Here is a 24,474-nt window from a genome sequence, read left to right on the forward strand (position 1 = left end):
CCTCAGGGGGAACGTCTACGGCAGAACCACGGAGAGAACGTCTACTGCAGAACCTCAGGGGGAACGTCTACCGCAGAACCTCAGGGGGAACGTCTACCACAGAACCTCAGGGGGAACGTCTACCGCAGAACCTCAGGGGGAACGTCTACCGCAGAACCTCAGGGGGAACGTCTACTGCAGAACCTCAGAGAGAACGTCTACCGCAGAACCTCAGGGGGAACGTCTACGGCAGAACCACGGAGAGAACGTCTACTGCAGAACCTCAGGGGGAACGTCTACCGCAGAACCTCAGGGGGAACGTCTACTGCAGAACCTCAGAGGGAAGATCTACTGCAGAACCTCAGGGGGGAACGTCTACTGCAGAACCTCAGGGGGAACGTCTACTGCAGAACCTCAGGGGGAACGTCTACTGCAGAACCTCAGGGGGAACGTCTACTGCAGAACCTCAGAGAGAACGTCTACTGCAGAACCTCAGAGAGAACGTCTACTGCAGAACCTCAGAGAGAACGTCTACCGCAGAACCTCAGAGAGAACGTCTACCGCAGAACCTCAGGGGGAACGTCTACCGCAGAACCTCAGGGGGAACGTCTACCGCAGAACCTCAGGGGGAACGTCTACCGCAGAACCTCAGGGGGAACGTCTACCGCAGAACCTCAGGGGGAACGTCTACCGCAGAACCTCAGGGGGAACGTCTACCGCAGAACCTCAGAGAGAACGTCTACCGCAGAACCTCAGGGGGAACGTCTACCGCAGAACCTCAGGGGGAACGTCTACCGCAGAACCTCAGGGGGAACGTCTACCGCAGAACCTCAGGGGGAACGTCTACGGCAGAACCACGGAGAGAACGTCTACTGCAGAACCTCAGGGGGAACGTCTACTGCAGAACCTCAGGGGGAACGTCTACGGCAGAACCTCAGAGAGAACGTCTACCGCAGAACCTCAGGGGGAACGTCTACGGCAGAACCACGGAGAGAACGTCTACTGCAGAACCTCAGGGGGAACGTCTACTGCAGAACCTCAGGGGGAACGTCTACGGCAGAACCTCAGAGAGAACGTCTACTGCAGAACCTCAGGGGGAACGTCTACTGCAGAACCTCAGAGAGAACGTCTACTGCAGAACCTCAGAGAGAACGTCTACTGCAGAACCTCAGAGAGAACGTCTACCGCAGAACCTCAGGGGGAACGTCTACTGCAGAACCTCAGGGGGAACGTCTACTGCAGAACCTCAGAGAGAACGTCTACTGCAGAACCTCAGAGAGAACGTCTACTGCAGAACCTCAGAGAGAACGTCTACTGCAGAACCTCAGAGAGAACGTCTACCGCAGAACCTCAGGGGGAACGTCTACGGCAGAACCACGGAGAGAACGTCTACTGCAGAACCTCAGGGGGAACGTCTACTGCAGAACCTCAGGGGGAACGTCTACCGCAGAACCTCAGGGGGAACGTCTACTGCAGAACCTCAGGGGGAACGTCTACCGCAGAACCTCAGGGGGAACGTCTACTGCAGAACCTCAGAGAGAACGTCTACCGCAGAACCTCAGGGGGAACGTCTACGGCAGAACCACGGAGAGAACGTCTACTGCAGAACCTCAGGGGGAACGTCTACTGCAGAACCTCAGGGGGAACGTCTACGGCAGAACCTCAGAGAGAACGTCTACCGCAGAACCTCAGGGGGAACGTCTACGGCAGAACCACGGAGAGAACGTCTACTGCAGAACCTCAGGGGGAACGTCTACTGCAGAACCTCAGGGGGAACGTCTACGGCAGAACCTCAGAGAGAACGTCTACCGCAGAACCTCAGGGGGAACGTCTACGGCAGAACCACGGAGAGAACGTCTACTGCAGAACCTCAGGGGGAACGTCTACCGCAGAACCTCAGGGGGAACGTCTACCGCAGAACCTCAGGGGGAACGTCTACCGCAGAACCTCAGGGGGAACGTCTACCGCAGAACCTCAGGGGGAACGTCTACTGCAGAACCTCAGAGAGAACGTCTACCGCAGAACCTCAGGGGGAACGTCTACGGCAGAACCACGGAGAGAACGTCTACTGCAGAACCTCAGGGGGAACGTCTACCGCAGAACCTCAGGGGGAACGTCTACTGCAGAACCTCAGAGGGAAGATCTACTGCAGAACCTCTGGGGGGAACGTCTACTGCAGAACCTCAGGGGGAACGTCTACTGCAGAACCTCAGGGGGAACGTCTACTGCAGAACCTCAGGGGGAACGTCTACTGCAGAACCTCAGAGAGAACGTCTACTGCAGAACCTCAGAGAGAACGTCTACTGCAGAACCTCAGAGAGAACGTCTACCGCAGAACCTCAGAGAGAACGTCTACCGCAGAACCTCAGGGGGAACGTCTACCGCAGAACCTCAGGGGGAACGTCTACCGCAGAACCTCAGGGGGAACGTGTACCGCAGAACCTCAGGGGGAACGTCTACCGCAGAACCTCAGGGGGAACGTCTACCGCAGAACCTCAGGGGGAACGTCTACCGCAGAACCTCAGAGAGAACGTCTACCGCAGAACCTCAGGGGGAACGTCTACCGCAGAACCTCAGGGGGAACGTCTACCGCAGAACCTCAGGGGGAACGTCTACCGCAGAACCTCAGGGGGAACGTCTACTGCAGAACCTCAGGGGGAACGTCTACTGCAGAACCTCAGGGGGAACGTCTACCGCAGAACCACGGAGAGAACGTCTACCGCAGAACCTCAGGGGGAACGTCTACCGCAGAACCTCAGGGGGAACGTCTACCGCAGAACCTCAGGGGGAACGTCTACCGCAGAACCTCAGAGAGAACGTCTACCGCAGAACCTCAGGGGGAACGTCTACTGCAGAACCTCAGAGGGGAACGTCTACCGCAGAACCTCAGGGGGAACGTCTACTGCAGAACCTCAGAGGGAACGTCTACTGCAGAACCTCAGAGGGAACGTCTACTGCAGAACCTCAGGGGGGAAGACCTACTGCAGAACCTCAGAGGGAAGATCTACTGCAGAACCTCAGGGGGAAGACCTACTGCAGAACCTCAGGGGGGAATGTCTACTGCAGAACCTCAGGGGGAAGACCTACTGCAGAACCTCAGGGGGGAAGACCTACTGCAGAACCTCAGAGGGAAGACCTACTGCAGAACCTCAGGGGGAAGACCTACTGCAGAACCTCAGGGGGAAGACCTACTGCAGAACCTCAGGGGGAAGACCTACTGCAGAACCTCAGGGGGAAGACCTACTGCAGAACCTCAGGGGGGAACGTCTACTGCAGAACCTCAGGGGGGAACGTCTACTGCAGAACCTCAGGGGGGAACGTCTACTGCAGAACCTCAGGGGGGAACGTCTACTGCAGAACCTCAGGGGGGAACGTCTACTGCAGAACCTCAGGGGGGAACGTCTACTGCAAAACCTCAGGGGGGAACGTCTACTGCAGAACCTCAGGGGGGAACGTCTACTGCAGAACCTCAGGGGGGAACGTCTACTGCAGAACCTCAGGGGGGAACGTCTACTGCAGAACCTCAGGTAGGTCGATTCCCCCCAGAATTTCAGGAAGGATCGTCCAATGAAGAATTTCAGGAAGGATCGTCCAATGAAGAATTTCAGGAGGGACTATCCAGGCCCGGCGGCAGACATACGTCTCTGGGCGGAAGTGTGGTTACGGACACAGAGGGGTTTGGGCTGTTTATACATCCATATGTATCGCTGTGCCAGTCCTGCAGCTTCCCCACAGCTCACAGAGTTACCTGCTGAAAGCCCAACCCCTGCGGGGGGTCTGGGGGGATTCTCCCCAGGAGGTCTTTTGAAATACTAACATAAAATACACATTCTGGTCCTCTCTTGAGAAGAACAATAAATACATCTATTACTACACGACATATTTAAACAAATGAATGGTATTTAGTTTGTTGTTACTTTGTTCTGAAAGCTGAACCTGCTGCTCCTCAGAGGGAAGAGGAAGAGGCTGTGAGCGACTTCACATGGTGGATCAGGGGGGATAGCCCCCTTTGTGCTGTGTGTCAACATGAAGACAGCCACACAGCTATCACTCATCACACCGTGGCGTCTCATTTCATTACGTGGTGATTTCTATCAACGCGTGATGTTGTATCGATGTGTATATAGACGGACTACAGCAGAAGTATTCTCCGTCGGGACTTCCTGCAACAACGCCACGCCGTTGTCGTGATTCTGATTGGCCAGAAGACATTATCAAAGATGTTCTATTGAGAAGACGATCACTACCTGACAAAAGTTTTCAAAACCGTTTCTAGTCTTCGGTATTTCCTGCTGCCTGTGCCATTTACTCCGCGCGAGTTGGCGGACTTTATTTTGCTTTCTTTAACTTCAAGGTGGGCTGAGCCATGTCTCGGTATGGCTGTAGCCGACCCCGGTATACCCTGGCGCCACCACTGAACATAATAATAAAACAATTACAATCTTGTATTCAGCCCTGATTTAAACAGCGGGCCCAAATCCTGGATGGGCGGGCCCGGCCCCATGGGGCCCGCCCATGACGCCGGGTCTGGGACTATCTGATTAAGAAGTTTAGGAGGAGTCTGATGAAGAACCTGAGGTGGAACCATCCGAATGAGGAACTTCAGGAGGGGCAAGCAGAACGTTGGTGGACTCTGTAAGGACTGTGCACTCCAGATCATCATGAGGTCAGACCCACTCCGGATGTTAAGGAACGGGTTGCCTCAGGAACAGTTCAGGGGACAATCCACTGCATAAGGTCCTGAAGAACCTCCAGGAGAGGTTCCAGAGGTCCAGAGGTCCAGAGGTCCAGACCTTTGGGAATGAACTGCAGCTTCAGGTGTTCAATGATCTGCTCCTGAAGACCAGCGAGGGTGGTCTGTGGATGCACTTCAATGGAAACGTGAACTCTACGATACGATACGATATTACTTTATGAACTCTGATGGAACACTGAGCTGAAGGATGACGCACCGACATACGGGACCCTGTTCAACACCGGAGGTCTTTCAGGTAGTCCTTTCTGAGTCATCTGGGGCTCAGCGGCACAGACGTAGATTAGTTCTAGACAGGGCGGATCAGTTCATGGGTCATGGTTGTAATCCAAAGTTAGGCTGTGAAAAGTATAATGGATGAAACCAGTTGAGTCCTGATCCACCAGTCTAAGGGTAGCTGGTGACGGCCACCTGTTTCTGGGCCAGGCGGCGCAGCTCCTCCCTGATGGCCTTAATGAGGGAGGCGGAGGTGTGGGCGGAGGGCGAGGCGTCCTCCGGCGGGTACTCCGGGGTCGGGGAGGTCAGGAGGAGAGGCGGTGCCAAGGGGTCCCGCAACGAGGAGCTGGGCATATGGAAAACTGAGGAGGAGGAAAACTCAGGGAACGACAAAACCTGTAGGGAGAGACCAGAACACACATCCAGATTAAAGGGGTCCACCGTTATGATCAACAAGGATTGGGGGGTCACCAGGGACATGAGGTAGATCTCCTGAGAGGTTTCTACTCACGCTCTCTCTGCTGGCTCCGGACCGGCTCAGGTCCTGGTCCGAGTGCTGCTGGTTCCAGCTGGACCCGGTGGGTCCGGACATGCTGCGACCGACCCCGGGGTACACTCCGATCTGACTGGACAAACCCACCTGGGTCAGGTGGTGCAGCTGCGCACCTGCAGGACAACACATGGTACAGATTGAGCACATCTAGTGGTCCACCTGCAGGAGGGACGTGACGTTTAAGAGTCTGGATTACCTGTGCTTCCCCCTACAGGTCGCGGTCTGGACGAGGAGGGGGGGTCCTCGTACTGCCCCCTGCTGGAGTAAACAGAGTCCTGCTCTCCGGTGGAAACAAACCCTCCGGAGCTGAGGCCCTGCCTGGATAAAACACACAGGATGAGTTCTGGTTCCGGCCTGGCCTGCAGACCTGGACCTGGTGCTGTTGAGACTGACCTCTGCAGCAGGTTCTGCATCGACGTGGGAGACATGCCGAGCTCAGCGTACCTCTGAGGAGAGAACCACAAGATGCATGTGAAAACTAAACAAACGCAGACCATGACACAACATGCTGATATTATCAGTATGTGACCCATCAGTACCAAAGACTGCTGGTCCCCGAGTCCACCCATCAGTACCACCGACTGCTGGTCCCCGAGTCCACCCATCAGTACCACCGACTGCTGGTCCCCGAGTCCACCCATCAGTACCACTGACTGCTGGTCCCCGAGTCCACCCATCAGTACCACTGACTGCTGGTCCCCGAGTCCACCCATCAGTACCACCGACTGCTGGTCCCCGAGTCCACCCATCAGTACCACCGACTGCTGGTCCCCGAGTCCACCCATCAGTACCACTGACTGCTGGTCCCCCGAGTCCACCCATCAGTACCACCGACTGCTGGTCCCCGAGTCCACCCATCAGTACCACCGACTGCTGGTCCCCGAGTCCACCCATCAGTACCACTGACTGCTGGTCCCCCGAGTCCACCCATCAGTACCACCGACTGCTGGTCCCCGAGTCCACCCATCAGTACCACTGACTGCTGGTCCCCCGAGTCCACCCATCAGTACCACTGCCTGCTGGTCCCCCGAGTCCACCCATCACTGCTCTATTTATACTACTCCGAATACTACGACTTATAGTACTACTAATACGTATACTACTACTCATAGTACTACTAATACGTATACTACTACTCATAGTACTATCTCTACTACAGTTATAACCACACTTCATTCTGTTACTCGATAAATACTTCTGCCTCTCCTCGTGAGTCCATCCATCACTGTGACTCTTCTTACCACACGTACAACAGTATACATGTATTATTATCACTGTGACTCACCGCGGAGAAGGGGCTGTGTGGGGAGGCAGCGGAGTAAGGGGGTCGGGGGGAGGGTCCGCTTACCCCCCCGCTGCCCCCCGAGGACGGAGACACCAGAGCGAAGGCGTCGTCCAGCAGGCAGAGCATCTGCTGCCGGGCCTCCTCGATAGAGAGCTGGGGGGGCAGGTAGGGCGGGGGGGCGGGCGCCGAGTCAAACACCTCGTCAGTGGGGGAGGGGCTGCCGTGGTCCGGGGGGAGGTCCGGGTCCGACTGTGGAGGGAGGGGAGACTCAGGGTGACATGTGATATACTGAGGATCCTCTGTTGAACCAGCTGAAGCCCCTTCAGGCTGACCTGCAGGACACTAGTTACACATGTAACATAGAAACAACACAACACCAGTGAGGACGACACACAACACAACGTGCAGACTCTGTTCAGAGCGCTGAGTCTGAGTCGTGTCAGAAGCAGCCTGTGATGTAGCACCAGCTCCTGACTGAGGGACCTCTCAGAACATCACGGGATCATCCGCATGATGTGAAGTAGCTTCATCCACATGTTCCCCTGAGCTGTTGATGCAGATGGAGAATAAAAGTGGGCCTGACACAGAGCCTTGAGGAACACCATTAGTGATGTGTACCCACTCAGAAGACAGCCCATCAGAGTGAACACATGGACCCTTCAGAGAGGCAGTTCTCAGACCAGCCACTGCACGGCTGGACATGCCGACTTTCACTCACCATGTAGGCCACGTTGTTGAGGCCTGGGTACTTCCTGTAGGTGGCGCTGTGGTCGGTGAGCAGCCGGTCTCTGTCGGTATCAGGAAGACTTCCTGGTCCGGGCTGAGACCTCCGACCCCGAGGAGAGCGCCTCCCCCTGGAGACAGAAAACTCATCAGGAGCGAGAAGAGAAAACTATCAAAAAACATATGTGGAAAACATTGTTAATATGAGGAGGGGTTTGTGCGACCCTGACCTCCGGCGGGAGTCGGGGGGCGTGTGGGGGGTGTCGGCCTGCAGGATGCAGTCCATGTGGTCGTGGGCGGAGCTATAGAGCCGCTGTGCCACCGCGCTCTGAACCGGACCCTCCCCGAAGGCGTCCATGATGTCGTCCATGGACGGGAAATCGCACTGACCCCGCCTCTTGGCGCGCTGACGCAGCTTGTTGCGGTGGTGCTCGATTTCTGACTTGTGTCGCAGCGCCACCTAAAGGACAACAAGGTGTTAGAACAGATTCATATGGTGGTTGGGGGGGGCGCTGGTTACTCTCACCTCTTGGCTGACCCTCTCGGTGAGGGAGGGGCTCAGGTGAGGCTGGGGGGGGCGCGGCTGCATGGCGATCAGCTGCACCTTGTTGTTGTTCTGACGCCTCGTCCCGTCAGACGAGCCGCGAGACAGGCGGTCCACGTGATCGAAGATGGAGGACGAGGACAGCAGCTCGTCTGGAGCGCTGCCTGGGGGACAAAGACACTTTAGAGTCATGGGAATAAACAATTCATACAAAGATACGAGTTACTGACGCTCCGAGGGGCGTACACAAACTATTACTCTGATAAGTGCAATGTGTAAGAAAAAAGATGCAAAAAGATGTAAATAAAATGTAAATCATATTTTAAATAATATGTAATATCCAATAAATCTGTGAAAAATCTCCCAAATCTAATTGATATCATTCTAATTCATACAAACGTACCCATCTTGTGTCTCTGACCATTTTTGGGCGTCTTCCTGTGCTTCCCCTCGCTGGGCGTGGCCACGGCCCGCGTGCTCTCCTCCGCCGATTCCCTGCCGCTCGATTGGTCGCTGCCTAACGAGTCTCCGTCTGACGGGCTGAGCCTAACGAGGGACACCAGTTAACGCCATGCTTTATGTTGGGAAGACACTGAGAGTCCTCCTCCAACCTGAGAGTAGCATGCTAACAAGGTACTGAACTAGTCTCTGTATGTGATGACTCCTTCTGGAGAGGACCTCAGACACATGGATCCTGAGGCTGAACTAGTGTCTGTATGTGATGACTCCTTCTGGAGAGGACCTCAGACACGTGGATCCTGAGGCTGAACTAGTCTCTGTATGTGATGACTCATTCTGGAGAGGACCTCAGACACGTGGATCCTGAGGCTGAACTAGTCTCTGTATGTGATGACTCCTTCTGGAGAGGACCTCAGACACGTGGATCCTGAGGCTGAACTAGTCTCTGTATGTGATGACTCCTTCTGGAGAGGACCTCAGACACGTGGATCCTGAGGCTGAACTAGTCTCTGTATGTGATGACTCCTTCTGGAGAGGACCTCAGACACGTGGATCCTGAGGCTGAACTAGTCTCTGTATGTGATGACTCCTTCTGGAGAGGACCTCAGACACGTGGATCCTGAGGCTGAACTAGTCTCTGTATGTGATGACTCCTTCTGGCGAGGACCTCAGACACGTGGATCCTGAGGCTGAACTAGTCTCTGTATGTGATGACTCCTTCTGGAGAGGACCTCAGACACGTGGATCCTGAGGCTGAACTACTCTCTGTATGTGATGACTCCTTCTGGAGAGGACCTCAGACACGTGGATCCTGAGGCTGAACTAGTCTCTGTATGTGATGACTCCTTCTGGAGAGGACCTCAGACACGTGGATCCTGAGGCTAAACTAGTCTCTGTATGTGATGACTCATTCTGGAGAGGACCTCAGACACGTGGATCCTGAGGCTGAACTAGTCTCTGTATGTGATGACTCCTTCTGGAGAGGACCTCAGACACGTGGATCCTGAGGCTGAACTAGTCTCTGTATGTGATGACTCCTTCTGGAGAGTACCTCAGACACGTGGATCCTGAGGCTGAACTAGTCTCTGTATGTGATGACTCCTTCTGGAGAGGACCTCAGACACGTGGATCCTGAGGCTGAACTAGTCTCTGTATGTGATGACTCCTTCTGGAGAGGACCTCAGACACGTGGATCCTGAGGCTGAACTAGTCTCTGTATGTGATGACTCCTTCTGGGGAGGACCTCAGACACGTGGATCCTGAGGCTGAACTAGTCTCTGTATGTGATGACTCCTTCTGGAGAGGACCTCAGACACGTGGATCCTGAGGCTGAACTAGTCTCTGTATGTGATGACTCCTTCTGGAGAGGACCTCAGACACGTGGATCCTGAGGCTGAACTAGTCTCTGTATGTGATGACTCCTTCTGGAGAGGACCTCAGACACGTGGATCCTGAGGCTGAACTAGTCTCTGTATGTGATGACTCCTTCTGGAGAGGGACCTCAGACACGTGGATCCTGAGGCTGAACTAGTCTCTGTATGTGATGACTCCTTCTGGAGAGGACCTCAGACACGTGGATCCTGAGGCTGAACTAGTCTCTGTATGTCGATGACTCCTTCTGCTGGAGAGGACCTCAGACACGTGGATCCTGAGCTGAACTAGTCTCTGTATGTGATGACTCCTTCCCTCTGGAGAGGACCTCAGACACGTGGATCCTGAGCTGAACTAGTCTCTGTATGTGATGACTCCTTCCCTCTGGAGAGGACCTCAGACACGTGGATCCTGAGCTGAACTAGTCTCTGTATGTGATGACTCCTTCTGGAGAGGACCTCAGACACGTGGATCCTGAGCTGAACTAGTCTCTGTATGTGATGACTCCTTCTGGAGAGGACCTCAGACACGTGGATCCTGAGGCTGAACTAGTCTCTGTATGTGATGACTCCTTCTGGAGAGGACCTCAGACACGTGGATCCTGAGGCTGAACTAGTCTCTGTATGTGATACTCCTTCTGGAGAGGACCTCAGACACGTGGATCCTGAGGCTGAACTAGTCTCTGTATGTGATGACTCCTTCTGGAGAGGACCAGGGAGAGTTCGCTAACACTCTATAACTCTGTTCTGCAGAACCTGAAGGGTAAGTAAGTACCGGCCCCGGCCGCCGGCTGGACCGTGGCACCTTGGTGGACGACCCTTTAGATTTGGGGGTGTTGAGGTCGCCTCCGTCAGAGGGCGTGGCCTCTTTGGTGGGGGGGGGCGGGCCGGGCTCCTGGATCATCATGATGTCATCCTTACTGTGCTGACCCAGGTGCAGCTTCGCAAAGTCAAAGCCTTTGACGCTGGGGGCCTGAAGCTGGGGGGGACAGCCGTTAGTGAGGACCCCAGGAGCAAAGACTCAAAGGCTTTATTGTCACATGCAGAAATCGCAATGGGAATTGTTCTGACCTGAGCTCCTCCATGAATTCAATATATATAATACCATAAAAAAATAGAGCAAGAAGTTTATATACATCACATCACATACATTTAGCTGAGGCTTTTATCCAGAGCGACTCACAATAGTTCATTCGACCAAGAAGAAAACAGAATCATAAAGTACATCAGGCTTCATAGAGCCAAGCATTTCAAGTGCTGCTCAGCTGGCTTTAGAGGAGCCAGTCCTTTGTTAGTATATAAGTGCTTTGTTAGCAGTTCTCTCCTCGAGGTGGAGTCGAAGGAGATGAGTCTCAGTCTGGAAGGTGTGTGAGCTTTCTGCTGTCCTGATGTCAGTGGGAGCTCGTTCCACCATCTTGGAGCCAGGACAGCAAACCCACGTGTTCCTGCTGATGGAACTTGGGTCCCCCTCGCAGCGAGGGTGCAGCGAGTCGTCTGGCTGATGCAGAGCGGAGTGCACGTGCTGGGGTGCACGGTTTAACCATGTCCTGGATGTAGGAAGGGCCAGATCCATTCGCAGCATGGTACGCAAGCACCAGGGTCTGGAGTGGATTCTAGCAGTTACCGGAAGCCAGTGGAGGGAGCGGAGGAGCGGGTGGTGTGGAACATTCAGGAAGGTTGAAGACCAGACGAGCCGCTGCATTCTGGATGAGAGAGGTCGGAGGGCACATGCAGGCAGACCAGCAGGAGGGAGCTGCAGTAGTCTAGGCGTGAGGTGACGAGAGCCTGGACCAGAACCTGCGTGGCTCTCTGGGTCAGCTGGGGACGCGTCCTCCTGATGCTGTAGAGCGTGTATCTGCAGCAGCGGGTTGCAGCAGCGATGTTTGCAGTGAAGGACAGGTTGTTATCTAGGGTCTCACCCAGAGTCCTTGCAGTCTGAGTCGGGGAAACAACAGAGGGGCCGATGCTGATCGTCAGGTCGAGAGAGGGACAATCTTTTCCCGGAAGGAAAAGCAGTTCAGTTTTGTCGAGGTTGAGCTTGAGGTGATGAGCGGACATCCACTGAGAGATGTCAGCTGGACGAGCAGAGATGCGAGCGACGACCTGGGTCTCTGAGCGGGGGAAGGGCAGGACTCATTGGGTCGTCAGCGTAGCAGTGGAATGAAAAACCATGCGGGCTAATGACTGATCCGAGCGAGTTTGTGTACAGGGAGAAGAGGAGGGGACCGAGAACAGAGCCCTGAGGGACCCCCTGTAGTTAATTGACAAGGGTCGGACTCGGACCCTCTCCAAGTGACCTGTAGGTGCGGTCTTTGAGGTATGAGGTGAGGAGGGAAAGTGCAGAGCCTGAAGGAGGATCTGATGGGTTCACCGTGTCGAATGCAGCAGACAGGTCCAACAGGATGGGACAGAGGAAGGAGGGTCCAAGAGGGAGGAGGGGGGGAAAGGGCTTCTTTGGGGGGGTCCAGAGGAGGAGGAGGGGGAAGAGGGGGGGTCCCAAGAGGGAGGAGGTGGGGAAAGGGCTTTGGGGGGTCCAGGAGGGGCAGGGAGGGAGGGGCTTCTTTGAGGGTCTCCAGGAGGGGGGAGGGAGGCTTTGGGGGGGTCCAGGAGGGAGGAGGGGAGGAGGGGAGGGATTTGGAGGGTCCAGGATGGGCGGAGGGGGAGGGCTTTGGGGGGTCCAGGAGGGGGAGGGGGGCTTTGGGGGGGGTCCAGGAGGGAGGGTAGGGGGAGGGGCTTTGGGGGGGTCCAGGAGGGGGGAGGGGGAGGGGCTTTGGGGGGTCCAGGAGGGGGGAGGGGGAGGGGCTTTGGGGGGTCCAGGAGGGGGGGGGGGGCTTTGGGGGGTCCAGGAGGGGGGAGGGGGAGGGGCTTTGGGGGGTCCAGGAGGGGGGAGGGGGCTTTGGGGGGGTCCAGGAGGGAGGAGGGGGAGGGGCTTTGGGGGGTCCAGGAGGGGGGGGGGCTTTGGGGGGTCCAGGAGGGGGGAGGGGGAGGGCTTTGGGGGTCCAGGAGGGGGGAGGGGGCTTTGGGGGGTCCAGGAGGGAGGAGGGGGGGGAGGGGCTTTGGGGGGTCCAGGAGGGGGGAGGGGCTTTGGGGGGTCCAGGAGGGAGGAGGGGGGAGGGGCTTTGGGGGGTCCAGGAGGGGGGAGGGGGAGGGGCTTTGGGGGGTCCAGGAGGGGGGAGAAGATGGAGAATAGTTTTTGGGGTTGGAATAGGAAGACTGGATCTCGTCTTGAGAGAAGGTGCTTGTGCCGGAGAGATGGAAGCAGAGGAAAGAGGAGAGCCTGACAGGTTAGTGAGGTCGTCACGCTCTGCTGCTCGAAGGACATACATGTGAATAGAATATGATTTTTACAAGAACAGAAGATGAAATTAAATAATTTACATAAGACCACATTAAATATGGTGGATAAGTTTGATATAAATAAGTAGATTGCAAGATACAATCGGATGAATGTTTATGGATGTGCTTCGCAGAGGCCTGATGGCCTGTGGGATGAAGACCTGATGCTGCGGAGCAAGAACATGTTGTTGCTGGGGTGATGGGGGGTCTTTTACAATCCTGAGGGCTTTCTCGTCTTATCTGGTAACCCCCCCTCACCTTCTGCCCTCTGCTGGATGGTGTTGATGGCGTCCGGCTGGAACTCGAGCTTCTCGGAGCCGCCAGAGCTTCCAGTAGAGCAGGAACGATGATGAAGAGCGCCCAGCAGCACCGGGACCAGAACCCCCACGATCAGCCAGACGCTGGAGGACTGGGTCTCTGCCGGGGGGGGTGCCGACCGCAGCTCCACCGCTGGGGGACACAGGTTCATCTCGGGTTATGAAATGCATACAAAAATATCCAAAGAAATCAAACATATTCAAAGAAATTTGCAAAATATTAAAGATATTTTAGGAAGTAAAATAACTGAATTTCTTTTCTTTTTTAATTTGAAAAACATCCCAAAAATATATTTAAAAAAAGATGAAAAATAATTGGGGAAGAGATGTAATGTTTTCAGTTCTATCGGAGAGTCTTGTGTTCCTCACGCTGAGCCAGGGGCCTCTCGGACGCGGTGCCCCCAGCACGATGGCAGCTCTCTGCAGGTCCAGCCGGTTTCAGGGTCAGCGAGGTGGTCTCAGCCAGGACCCGGTCCCACCTGGACCTCCACGAAGTAAAACACCCTTCCAGGGGGCGCTGCGGCCCGAGAGCAGCGACACCCGCACCCACCTGGCACAAAGATGACATCACATCACATGTCGCTTTTAGACGCTTTTATGCAGAGCGACAAACATTCAGTTCAACAGTGGGGTTTGAACCTGTGCTCCAGGCCACTGCGCCACAGGGACACAACGACATGCTGACTGCAGAGGGGTTTGAACCTGTGCTCCAGGCCACTGCGCCACAGGGACACAACGACATGCTGACTGCAGAGGGGTTTGAACCTGTGCTCCATTCCACTGCGCCACAGGGACACGACGACATGCTGACTGCAGTGGGGTTTGAACCTGTGCTCCAGGCCACTGCGCCACAGGGACACGACGACATGCTGACTGCAGTGGGGTTTGAACCTGTGCTCCAGGCCACTGCGCCACAGGGACACGACGACATGCTGACTGCAGTGGGGTTTGAACCTGTGCTCCACTCCACTGCGCCACAGGGACACAACGACATGCTGACTGCAGTGGGGTTTGAACCTGTGCTCCAGTCCACTGCGCCACAGGGACACGATGACATGCTGACTGCAGAGGGGTTTGAACCTGTGCTCCAATCCACTGCGCCACAGGGACACGACGACATGCTGACTGCAGAGGGGTTCCAACTTGCTATCCTCTGATTCAAAGTTTAGCGCACAATCCCACTGAGCCACAGCCTCCCTGAATACGATATACCTGGGTACTACAGGTCCCTGTATATATGTACCCGTATACCCCTGTGTGTACCTGTATATGTACCCGTATACCTCTGTGTGTACTGTATATATGTACCCGTATACCCCTGTGTGTACCTGTATATATGTACCGTATACCCCTGGTGTACCTGTATATATGTACCCGTATACCTCTGTGTGTACCTGTATATATGTACCCGTATACCTCGTGTGTACCTGTATATATGTACCCGTATACCCCTGTGTGTACCTGTATATATGTACCCGTATACCCCTGTTGTACCTGTATATATGTACCCGTATACCTCTGTGTGTACCTGTATATATGTACCCGTATACCTCTGTGTGTACCTGTATATGTACCCGTATACCCCTGTGTGTACCTGTATATATGTACCCGTATACCCCTGTGTGTACCTGTATATATGTACCCGTATACCCCTGTGTGTACCTGTATATATGTACCCGTATACCCTGTGTGTACATGTATATATGTACCCGTATACCCCTGTGTGTACCTGTATATATGTACCCGTATACCCCTGTGTGTACCTGTATATATGTACCCGTATACCCCTGTGTGTACCTGTATATATGTACCCGTATACCCCTGTGTGTACCTGTATATATGTACCCGTATACCCCTGTGTTACCTGCAGGCTGCTGTTCCCCGCGGCGCTCGCCCTCCTCCAGCGCCCCCTGCTGGGCACCTGCTGGCTCTCCTCCAGCAGCAGAGCCAGGCGCCGCTCCAGACGGGCTTTAAAGCTGCGCTCGGACACCGTCTGCTCCTGCACGCCCAGCAGCACTGACACACACACACACACACACACACACACCTCAGACACCTGCTCCGCACGTCACATGGTGCAGAACACCTGCTGGACCTCACCTGTCCGGACCCAGGTGGAGCGCAGGCGGTGAGACGTGTTCAGCTCGGGGTAATGGAACGCTGTGGACACATTTCAGACATTCAATAAACATGGAGCTGATAGCTTAGCATTGTGTGTGTGTGTGTGTGTGTGTGTGTGTGTGTGTGTGTGTGTGTGTGTGTGTCGTACGCTCAGCGATCTGCAGCGCGGGGAACCCGATGTAGAAGCTGAACTCCACCGGGCTGAGCTTCCTCAGGTGTTCGCTGACCTCCGACCCCAGCAGGAAGCCCCGCCCATCTCGCACCGCAAACGTGATGTCGACAGAAACCTTCGCCGCCGCGGGCCGAGAGACGGCCGTCGTGATGTTCAGCAGCTGGAGACACAGAGGTAGATCAGTTGGTATCGCAGCCTCACCTGTACACAGCTCACCTGTACACACCTCACCTGTACACACCTCACCTGTACACACCTCACCTGTACACACGCCTCACCTGTACACACCTCACCTGTACACACGCCTCACCTGTACACACGCCTCACCTGTACACACACCTCACCTGTACACACGCCTCACCTGTACACACACCTCACCTGTACACACCTCACCTGTACACACCTCACCTGTACACACCTCACCTGTACACACCTCACCTGTACACAGCTCACCTGTACACAGCTCACCTGTACAGAGCTCACCTGTACGCAGCTCACCTGTACACAGCTCACCTGTACACAGCTCACCTGTACGCAGCTCACCTGTACGCAGCTCACCTGTACACAGCTCACCTGTACGGAGCTCACCTGTACGCAGCTCACCTGTACGCAGCTCACCTGTACGCAGCTCACCTGTACACAGCTCACCTGTACGCAGCTCACCTGTACGCAGCTCACCTGTACCCAGCCTCACCTGTACGCAGCTCACCTGTACGCAGCTCACCTGTACGCAGCTCACCTGTACGCAGCTCACCTGTACGGAGCTCACCTGTACGCAGCTCACCTGTACGCCTCTCACCTGTACGGAGCTCACCTGTACACAGCTCACCTGTACACAGCTCACCTGTACACAGCTCACCTGTACGGAGCTCACCTGTACGGAGCTCACCTGTACACAGCTCACCTGTACGGAGCTCACCTGTACGCAGCTCACCTGTACGGAGCTCACCTGTACGGAGCTCACCTGTACACAGCTCACCTGTACACAGCTCACCTGTACACAGCTCACCCTGTACGCCGCCTCAACTGTACGGAGCTCACCTGTACACAGCTCACCTGTACGCAGCTCACCTGTACGGAGATGTTCCCCGCCTCCTGGTGGCGCCGGCGGGTCTCGGTGTAGGCCAGAACCAGGCCTCTCTCGACCCTCTGGCTGAAGCTGCAGACCCGGACGTCCACGTGTTCGGGGACGAACTGCAGCACCGAGTGGACCTGGTACCGGAGGTCCGGCTCGCTGAACAGAGGCGCCACGGAGGGGACAGGTCCGGAGCCGCGGGGGGCCCGGCGGAGCGCCGAGACCACCGACACCGCCGTGAAGATCAGAGGCCCGGACACCACCCGGAAGGCCAAAAACTGGACGGGGGTTCTGAGGAACTGAGAGAGGAGGCCAAAGATCAATTAACCGGAACAGAACCGGATCAAAGTGGACCTCTGCGTGTCGGGCGGTTGGAGGACCAGGTTCACCTGCAGCTCCACGGAGCGATTGAACTCTCTCTTCAGAAGATCTCTGACGGCGCTGAAGCTGACGAGGATCCTTGGAGCTCACTGCAGGAAACAGAGAGGACACTGAAACACGGCCAGAACCAGACCAGAATACAGGATCCCTTCTTCGTCCAGCAGAGGGTGATATTACTCACCGACTCGGACCAGGTACATCTCCGGCCTGGTGCCGTGCAGAGGTACTGCCTGGTGGGGGGGGGGCACTCGGGGTGTGGCTGGGGGGGGCTCTGGGTAAGGCTGATGGCGGTGCTCTGGGTACGCGCCCGCCCTCCACCCGCCGTAGGTACCCTTGGTGGTGGTGGTCCTCACCTGGTTGTTGTGGTCCCACGTGCGTTGTTGTGGTTCCCCATCGGTTGTTGGTGGGAGGGCCCTTCAGTGGTTCTCCGTGACCCGTGGGGGGTCTGTCGGGGCGGGGTGGGCGGTCCCAGGCGGGGGGGGGGGACGGAGGCACCCGGCCGTTGGTTTGGACGGGGGTCGAGGACGGGGTCTACCTGGAATCGAGGCTCTGTCTCTCGGGTCGTGGCAGACAGAAGTGGTTATGACGGTTTTGGTTGGACGGTGGGTTCTTCCTCAGGTTGTGAAGGTGGGTGGGAAGTGTGAGGGGAGGGGTGGGGGGAGGGTGGGGAGTTGATGGGTTTGTGGTGGGAGCGAGGGGGAGTCCCCCGCCCCCTCTCCCTCTCCCTGGCCTGCAGGTTGGTGTAATACTCCAGGCTGTTCATGTCGGGCAGCAGCAGCTCTGTGGGCTCCAGGGGGGTCAGGTCCAGGTCGTAGTCCTCGTCCCAGGAGGGGAACAGGTCCGGGGGGGGAGGGGCGGGTCTGCAGGGGGGCGGTGGGGGGAGGAGGGGGAGACGTGGAGGGTGGACCGGGACGGGAAGTCACTGTCGTAGGAGACCCAGACCCCCCCATGGTTGATCTGTCAATCAAACATAAACGTTAACAGTGGGCTGAGATTGGTCAATCAAAGTAGACACGCCCCAAAAGCAGTTTTGTTGAATTCTGATTGGCTGAAGGATTAAAGAAACTTAAAATTACATTTTGATTAAAAGTCAAAGTCTGGAAAAGACTCAGAACTGACTGAGACTCACCTGGTCCTCGGGGTGGGGGCTGGATAGCTCCTCCCCCTCCGGCACCATGAAGGACAGGGTCTCCAGGTAGTCCCCGGACCACCAAGGCCTCCCTCCAGGGAGGGGCCGTGATCACAAGGGCGGGGGGGGGGGGGTGAGGGAGGGCTGGATGTGGGGGGGCAGGGGGGGCGGGAGGCTGGGGACAGCAGGTCTGGAGGTCTCAGCAGGGAGGTGGATCCCCTGAGCTCCAGAGTCCTGGTCCGAGGGGGGCGGTGATGAATCAATCGTCCGGTTCAAGTCCTGCATACCTGGGGGGACAAACATCATGTTTATCAATGGATTGAACAAGTTAGAAAAAACAAACAATAATAATAATAACTACAACAAAGAGAAGCTAAATTAAACGTTCAAGGTATAAAAGAGTTTGGTCGTGTTGAAAAGGGGCGAGAAGAAGCCTCAAAGGGTTCTGGTCCCTCTAGCGTACCCGATCCGGACTGAGACCTGAGACCTGAGACCTGAGGCCTGAGACCTGAGACCTGAGACCTGAGGCCTGAGACCTGAGACCTGAGGCCTGAGACCTGAGACCTGAGACCTGAGACCTGAGACCTGAGACCTGAGACCTGAGACCTGAGGCCTGAGACCTGAGACCTGAGACCTGAGACCTGAGGCCTGAGACCCTGAGACCTGAGACCTGAGGCCTGAGGCCTGAGACCTGAGACCTGAGACCTGAGACCTGAGGCCTGAGGCCTGAGACCTGAGACCTGAGGCCTGAGACCTCTGAGACCTGAGACCTGAGACCTGAGGCCTGAGACCTGAGACCTGAGACCTGAGACCTGAGACCTGAGACCTGAGGCCTGAGACCTCTGAGACCTGAGACCTGCGGACCTGAGGCCTGAGACCTGAGACCTGAGACCTGAGACCTGAGACCTGAGGCCTGAGACCTCTGAGACCTGAGACCTGAGACCTGAGGCCTGAGACCTGAGACCTGAGACCTGAGACCTGAGGCCTGAGACCTGAGACCTGAGACCTGAGGCCTGAGGCCTGAGACCTGAGACCTGAGACCTGAGACCTGAGGCCTGAGGCCTGAGACCTGAGACCTGAGGCCTGAGACCTGAGACCTGAGGCCTGAGACCTGAGACCTGAGGCCTGAGACCTGAGACCTGAGACCTGAGGCCTGAGACCTGAGGCCTGAGACCTCTGAGACCTGAGACCTGAGACCTGAGGCCTGAGACCTGAGACCTGAGGCCTGAGACCTGAGACCTGAGACCTGAGACCTGAGACCTGAGACCTGAGACCTGAGGCCTGAGACCTGAGACCTGAGGCCTGAGACCTGAGACCTGAGACCTGAGACCTGAGACCTGAGGCCTGAGACCTGAGACCTGAGACCTGAGGCCTGAGACCTGAGACCTGAGACCTGAGACCTGAGGCCTGAGGACCTGAGACCTGAGACCTGAGGCCTGAGACCTGAAGACCTGAGACCTGGAGACCTGAGGCCTGAGACCTGAGGCCTGAGACCTGAGACCTGAGGCCTGAGACTGAGACCTGAGACCTGAGACCTGAGGCCTGAGACCTGAGACCTGAGGCCTGAGACCTGAGACCTGAGACCTGAGACCTGAGACCTGAGACCTGAGACCTGAGGCCTGAGGCCTGAGACCTGAGGCCTGAGACCTGAGACCTGAGACCTGAGGCCTGAGACCTGAGGCCTGAGACCTGAGGCCTGAGACCTGAGACCTGAGACCTGAGGCCTGAGGCCTGAGACCTGAGACCTGAGGCCTGAGACCTGAGACCTGAGACCTGAGGCCTGAGACCTGGGACCTGAGACCTGAGGCCTGAGACCTGAGACCTGAGGCCTGAGACCTGAGGCCTGAGGCCTGAGACCTGAGACCTGAGACCTGAGGCCTGAGACCTGAGGCCTGAGACCTGAGACCTGAGGCCTGAGACCTGAGACCTGAGGCCTGAGACCTGAGACCTGAGACCTGAGGCCTGAGGCCTGAGACCTGAGACCTGAGACCCTGATCCAGCGTACCTCTAAGAGCCCCCCCGACACCGTACCTGCGGCAGGTGAGCTGGGTGTCACCATGGAAACCAGCGTGCCGGCCACCAGCAGCATCAGGCCCGCGGAGCAGGTTCTGGACCCCATGCTGGAGCCCGGGGGGGGTCTCAGGGGCCATCGGGGTCTGAAGCCACTGCGAGGGGAAACACGTCAACAAACACAACAATAATAACAACAATAATATAATTAAATACAAGATGTTGAAATAAAACGCTGTGAGCCACACACACACACACACACACACACACACACACACCACACACACACACACACACACAACACACCACACACACACCACACACACACACACACACACAACACACACACACCACACACACACACACACACACACACACACACACAACACACACACACACACACACACACACCACACACACACACACACACACACACTCTCGCGTACAACACACACACCACAACCCACTCACCACACACAGACACACACACACACACACACACACACTCGCTCGTACACACACACACACACACACACACACACACAGCCAGGCAGAGACACAAACACACACACACACACACACCCACAACACACACCCACACACACACACACACACACACACACACACGCTCGCGACACACACACAACCACACACACACACAGCCAGCAGAGAGACACACACACACACACACACACCACACACACACCACGCTCCGGTACACACACACCACACACATGCTCTCGGACACACACACACACACACACACACACACACATACACCTCGCGGACACACACACACACACACACACACACTCGTCTGCGTAACATCCAAACACACACACACCTCTCGTCGAGGACACACACAACACACACACACATACACATCACACTACAACTCTCTCGTACACCACACACACCCACTACCAACACACACACCACACACACTCTCTCGTACCACACATACACACACCACACACCACCACATCCCCATTCATAATACACCCCCACACACGCTACAACACATCTGATACCACAGGCAGACCACACACCACACACCCACACACACACACACACACGACAACAACATCCATACAGCACACACTAACACAGCACACACACAACACACACACACCAACATAAGACAGACATCACACACAACCACACACACACACATCATACACACACACACTACATACTACACCACACACCCACACACATACACATACAGACACATACACACACACACATTCACACCAACACACACCCACACCACCACACACACATACCAACACACGCATACATGCATACAACACACACACACACACGCATACACACACACGCATACACACACATACATGCACACATACACACACACACATTACAAACAAGAGACTAAGAACAGAGACATTACTAAATGTAAGAAACAGAACTCAAAATGAAGACGGATGGAGAACGTGCTCAAAGCAGCAGGACGGGAACCCGCGCGGTCCCTTTAAGAGTCCTCCAGACACACACACACATACACACACATACACACACACATTACAAATTAAGACACGAGAAAAGGAAATTACAAAATGAAAGTCAGAGATATGGAGGAGGAGGAGGAGGAGGAGGACCCTCTGCAGCTGTGAGACCGTGAGAGGGTCACGTGGCTTCAGAGCCTCTCGACAGCCCCGCGACACGGATCGGTTCCCCTTTAATCACTGCGGGGGTTCAATATCACTCATCTAGACCCTCACTGTTCCGTCAGGTACAGACTGGGCCCGGTTCCGCTCGGCCCTGCTCACACCTCCACACGCTGAGCCCATTATCGGACACACCCCCCCCCCTCACACACACCGGGCTTCACGCCTCTCTTCGCGCCATCACCGTGCAGAACATCCGGGCCTTAGACCCCGGTACCGATCAGAACATCCGGGCCTTAGACCCCGGTACCGATCAGAACATCCAGGCCTTTAGAGACCATCCGTTACCGACCAGAACCCGATGATCAGAGAGGAGAATAAAAAAACCTTAGAATAAAAACTGGACGAGGACCCGGATGATGCGGAGCCTCCCTCCTCTGCAGCCACACACACACACACACACACACACACACACACACACACACACACACACACACACACACACACACACACACACACACACACACACACACACACACACACACACACACACACACACACACACATTAAAACACGCTGCTAATGACCCGGTGGTCCCGGTGCTGCGGACCTACCTGCTGCCATCCTGAGGAGCGGAGCGGGTTCCGGCGCGTCACGCCTCTGTGCAGCGCGAGGGAGGGGGGAGTGAATCATCTGCAGCCCCCCCCCCCTCACTGATCTGCAGCTCCTCCACAGGTCCTGGTCGACCAGCTGATCCGGATCACTGTCCCCGTGCACACGGCAGCAGTGGGAGGTCTCTGAGGACCGGCTCCTCCAGCAGAAGCAGCTGTGAGAGCCCAGAGAAGGTTCTGGAGGTTCTTCCGGTGCTCCGGTCTGACGGTCTGAGGGATGGACTCAGCCAACTATTACAAACCACACATGATAATAACAACTCAAGTATCATTGAAAACGGAATGATAAATAATATTATGATAATAAACCCAATACAATGATACTAGTAACCAGTGGCGTTTCTATGTGTGCAAAGTGGTGGGGCACAAACAACTCAGATGTCTGTCTAAGCTTCTGCAGAGAGCTTCATGGCTGCTGAGGCTCTGACTCTTCAGGTTTACAAATATATTAAATCAAAATATAATATTATTTTCAAAAGCTTTTTTTGTCTGATGCTTCAATTACTTTTAAACAGACAGTTCAACAGAAGGATACCCAAAAAAATGTAATTTTTCATTTAAATATTGAATTGTTCTCTCTTAGTGAGATCCCATCTTCAATAACATGGCGGTCTCACCTTGACTTGAAGATGAAGTCCATGCTATCCCTCTGGACAAACATCTCTATTCCTTTTTTGTAAAAGTCCTCCTTATCTTCTTGTAGTTTCAAAAGTCATAAATCTAATCTAATCAATAGATGTTTGATTCGAAAATGATAAAGTAGGGTAGACATGTGGATATTAACCGGCTGAACAAAACGTGCATTTATCTAACAGCCACGTTTCCCACAGATCTGATTTTGAGCTATTTTCTAAAATCCTATGGAGAAATCTCGTTGCTTTTTTGTGGAGGGAAGCCATGCGCAGTTTACTTCCGGGTTTTAGGACGCGTCACTGCAGCTCTCTCCATAGATATATATAAACACTAGATGACTCATCCGCGCTGCTGGCCAATGGAGACCGACGTTGCCACTTGGCCGCCATCTTGCTACAGGCAGTGCTCTCATTCATAACATTATGGTTTACTATTTAAATAACCATAGCTTGCTCAATTTTCAACCGATTTTCAAACGGTTTGGTTTTTTATAAACATCAAAGATGTAGTTATGATACTGCATACTTATAATCATGGACTTTCATATGAAAATAACATTAATCAGATAAAGCAATAGCTATACACACACACAAGGTATTTATATTAAATATTTGCCGGTGTATATATTTCCATTTATTTTATTATATTGTTAATATTTAAAATAAATTATAAAATTAAAATACATTTATATTTTATATATAAAAATCGGTCTCATGTTACCACTCTGTAAACCAAGAGTTGTTAATTGAGCAATGCCTTAGCTTGAAGAACAGGGACACAACTAATGACAATAGCATATGTTGGTATATTATTTAGATATTCACACCTTTATCAGAAGAACCAAACCAACATAAAATGTGCTCACAGACAGGCCAGTTCTGTCTAATTTATCACAATTATTTTTGACATGAGATCTTCATATCATCCTAGTTTTGTATTTAGTTTCTAGATTTGTAAACAAATCCAGAACCTTTGAAATATGTGATTGAAAAAAGACCAAGAATAATATAAACTGTACCATGTGTCCTTTTGTGTCCTTCTGTAGTCCATGTGTGGTTTGTCTCGTCTCACCCCGGCTGATATATCACACAATCCACTGTTTAAATTGTTCCCTATATT

The 24,474-nt window shown here is 54.6% G+C and overlaps 1 protein-coding gene across 1 annotated transcript; it reads right to left on the reverse strand.

Annotated features, from left to right (window-relative positions):
• Positions 1–3,556: 3,556 nt before the first annotated feature.
• On the reverse strand, positions 3,557–20,571 carry LOC117443735 (UPF0606 protein KIAA1549). The gene is given in 31 exon segments (XM_071202649.1): positions 3,557–5,344; positions 5,460–5,614; positions 5,698–5,819; positions 5,895–5,947; positions 6,787–7,035; positions 7,505–7,640; positions 7,740–7,969; positions 8,036–8,217; positions 8,457–8,602; positions 10,662–10,861; positions 12,282–12,577; positions 13,477–13,668; positions 13,905–13,935; positions 13,938–13,973; positions 13,975–14,085; positions 15,400–15,551; positions 15,636–15,695; positions 15,805–15,988; positions 16,900–17,202; positions 17,293–17,356; positions 17,358–17,373; positions 17,466–17,498; positions 17,501–17,616; positions 17,655–17,793; positions 17,796–17,839; positions 17,872–18,181; positions 18,184–18,241; positions 18,414–18,503; positions 18,506–18,619; positions 18,621–18,700; positions 20,445–20,571. Coding segments are annotated over 31 exon segments (4,215 nt in total). The 5' UTR covers positions 20,533–20,571; the 3' UTR covers positions 3,557–5,119.
• Between the last annotated feature and the right edge of the window lie 3,903 nt (positions 20,572–24,474).

This window comes from Pseudochaenichthys georgianus, unplaced genomic scaffold (genome assembly GCF_902827115.2).
Source record: "Pseudochaenichthys georgianus unplaced genomic scaffold, fPseGeo1.2 scaffold_669_arrow_ctg1, whole genome shotgun sequence".
Lineage (NCBI taxonomy): Eukaryota > Metazoa > Chordata > Actinopteri > Perciformes > Channichthyidae > Pseudochaenichthys > Pseudochaenichthys georgianus.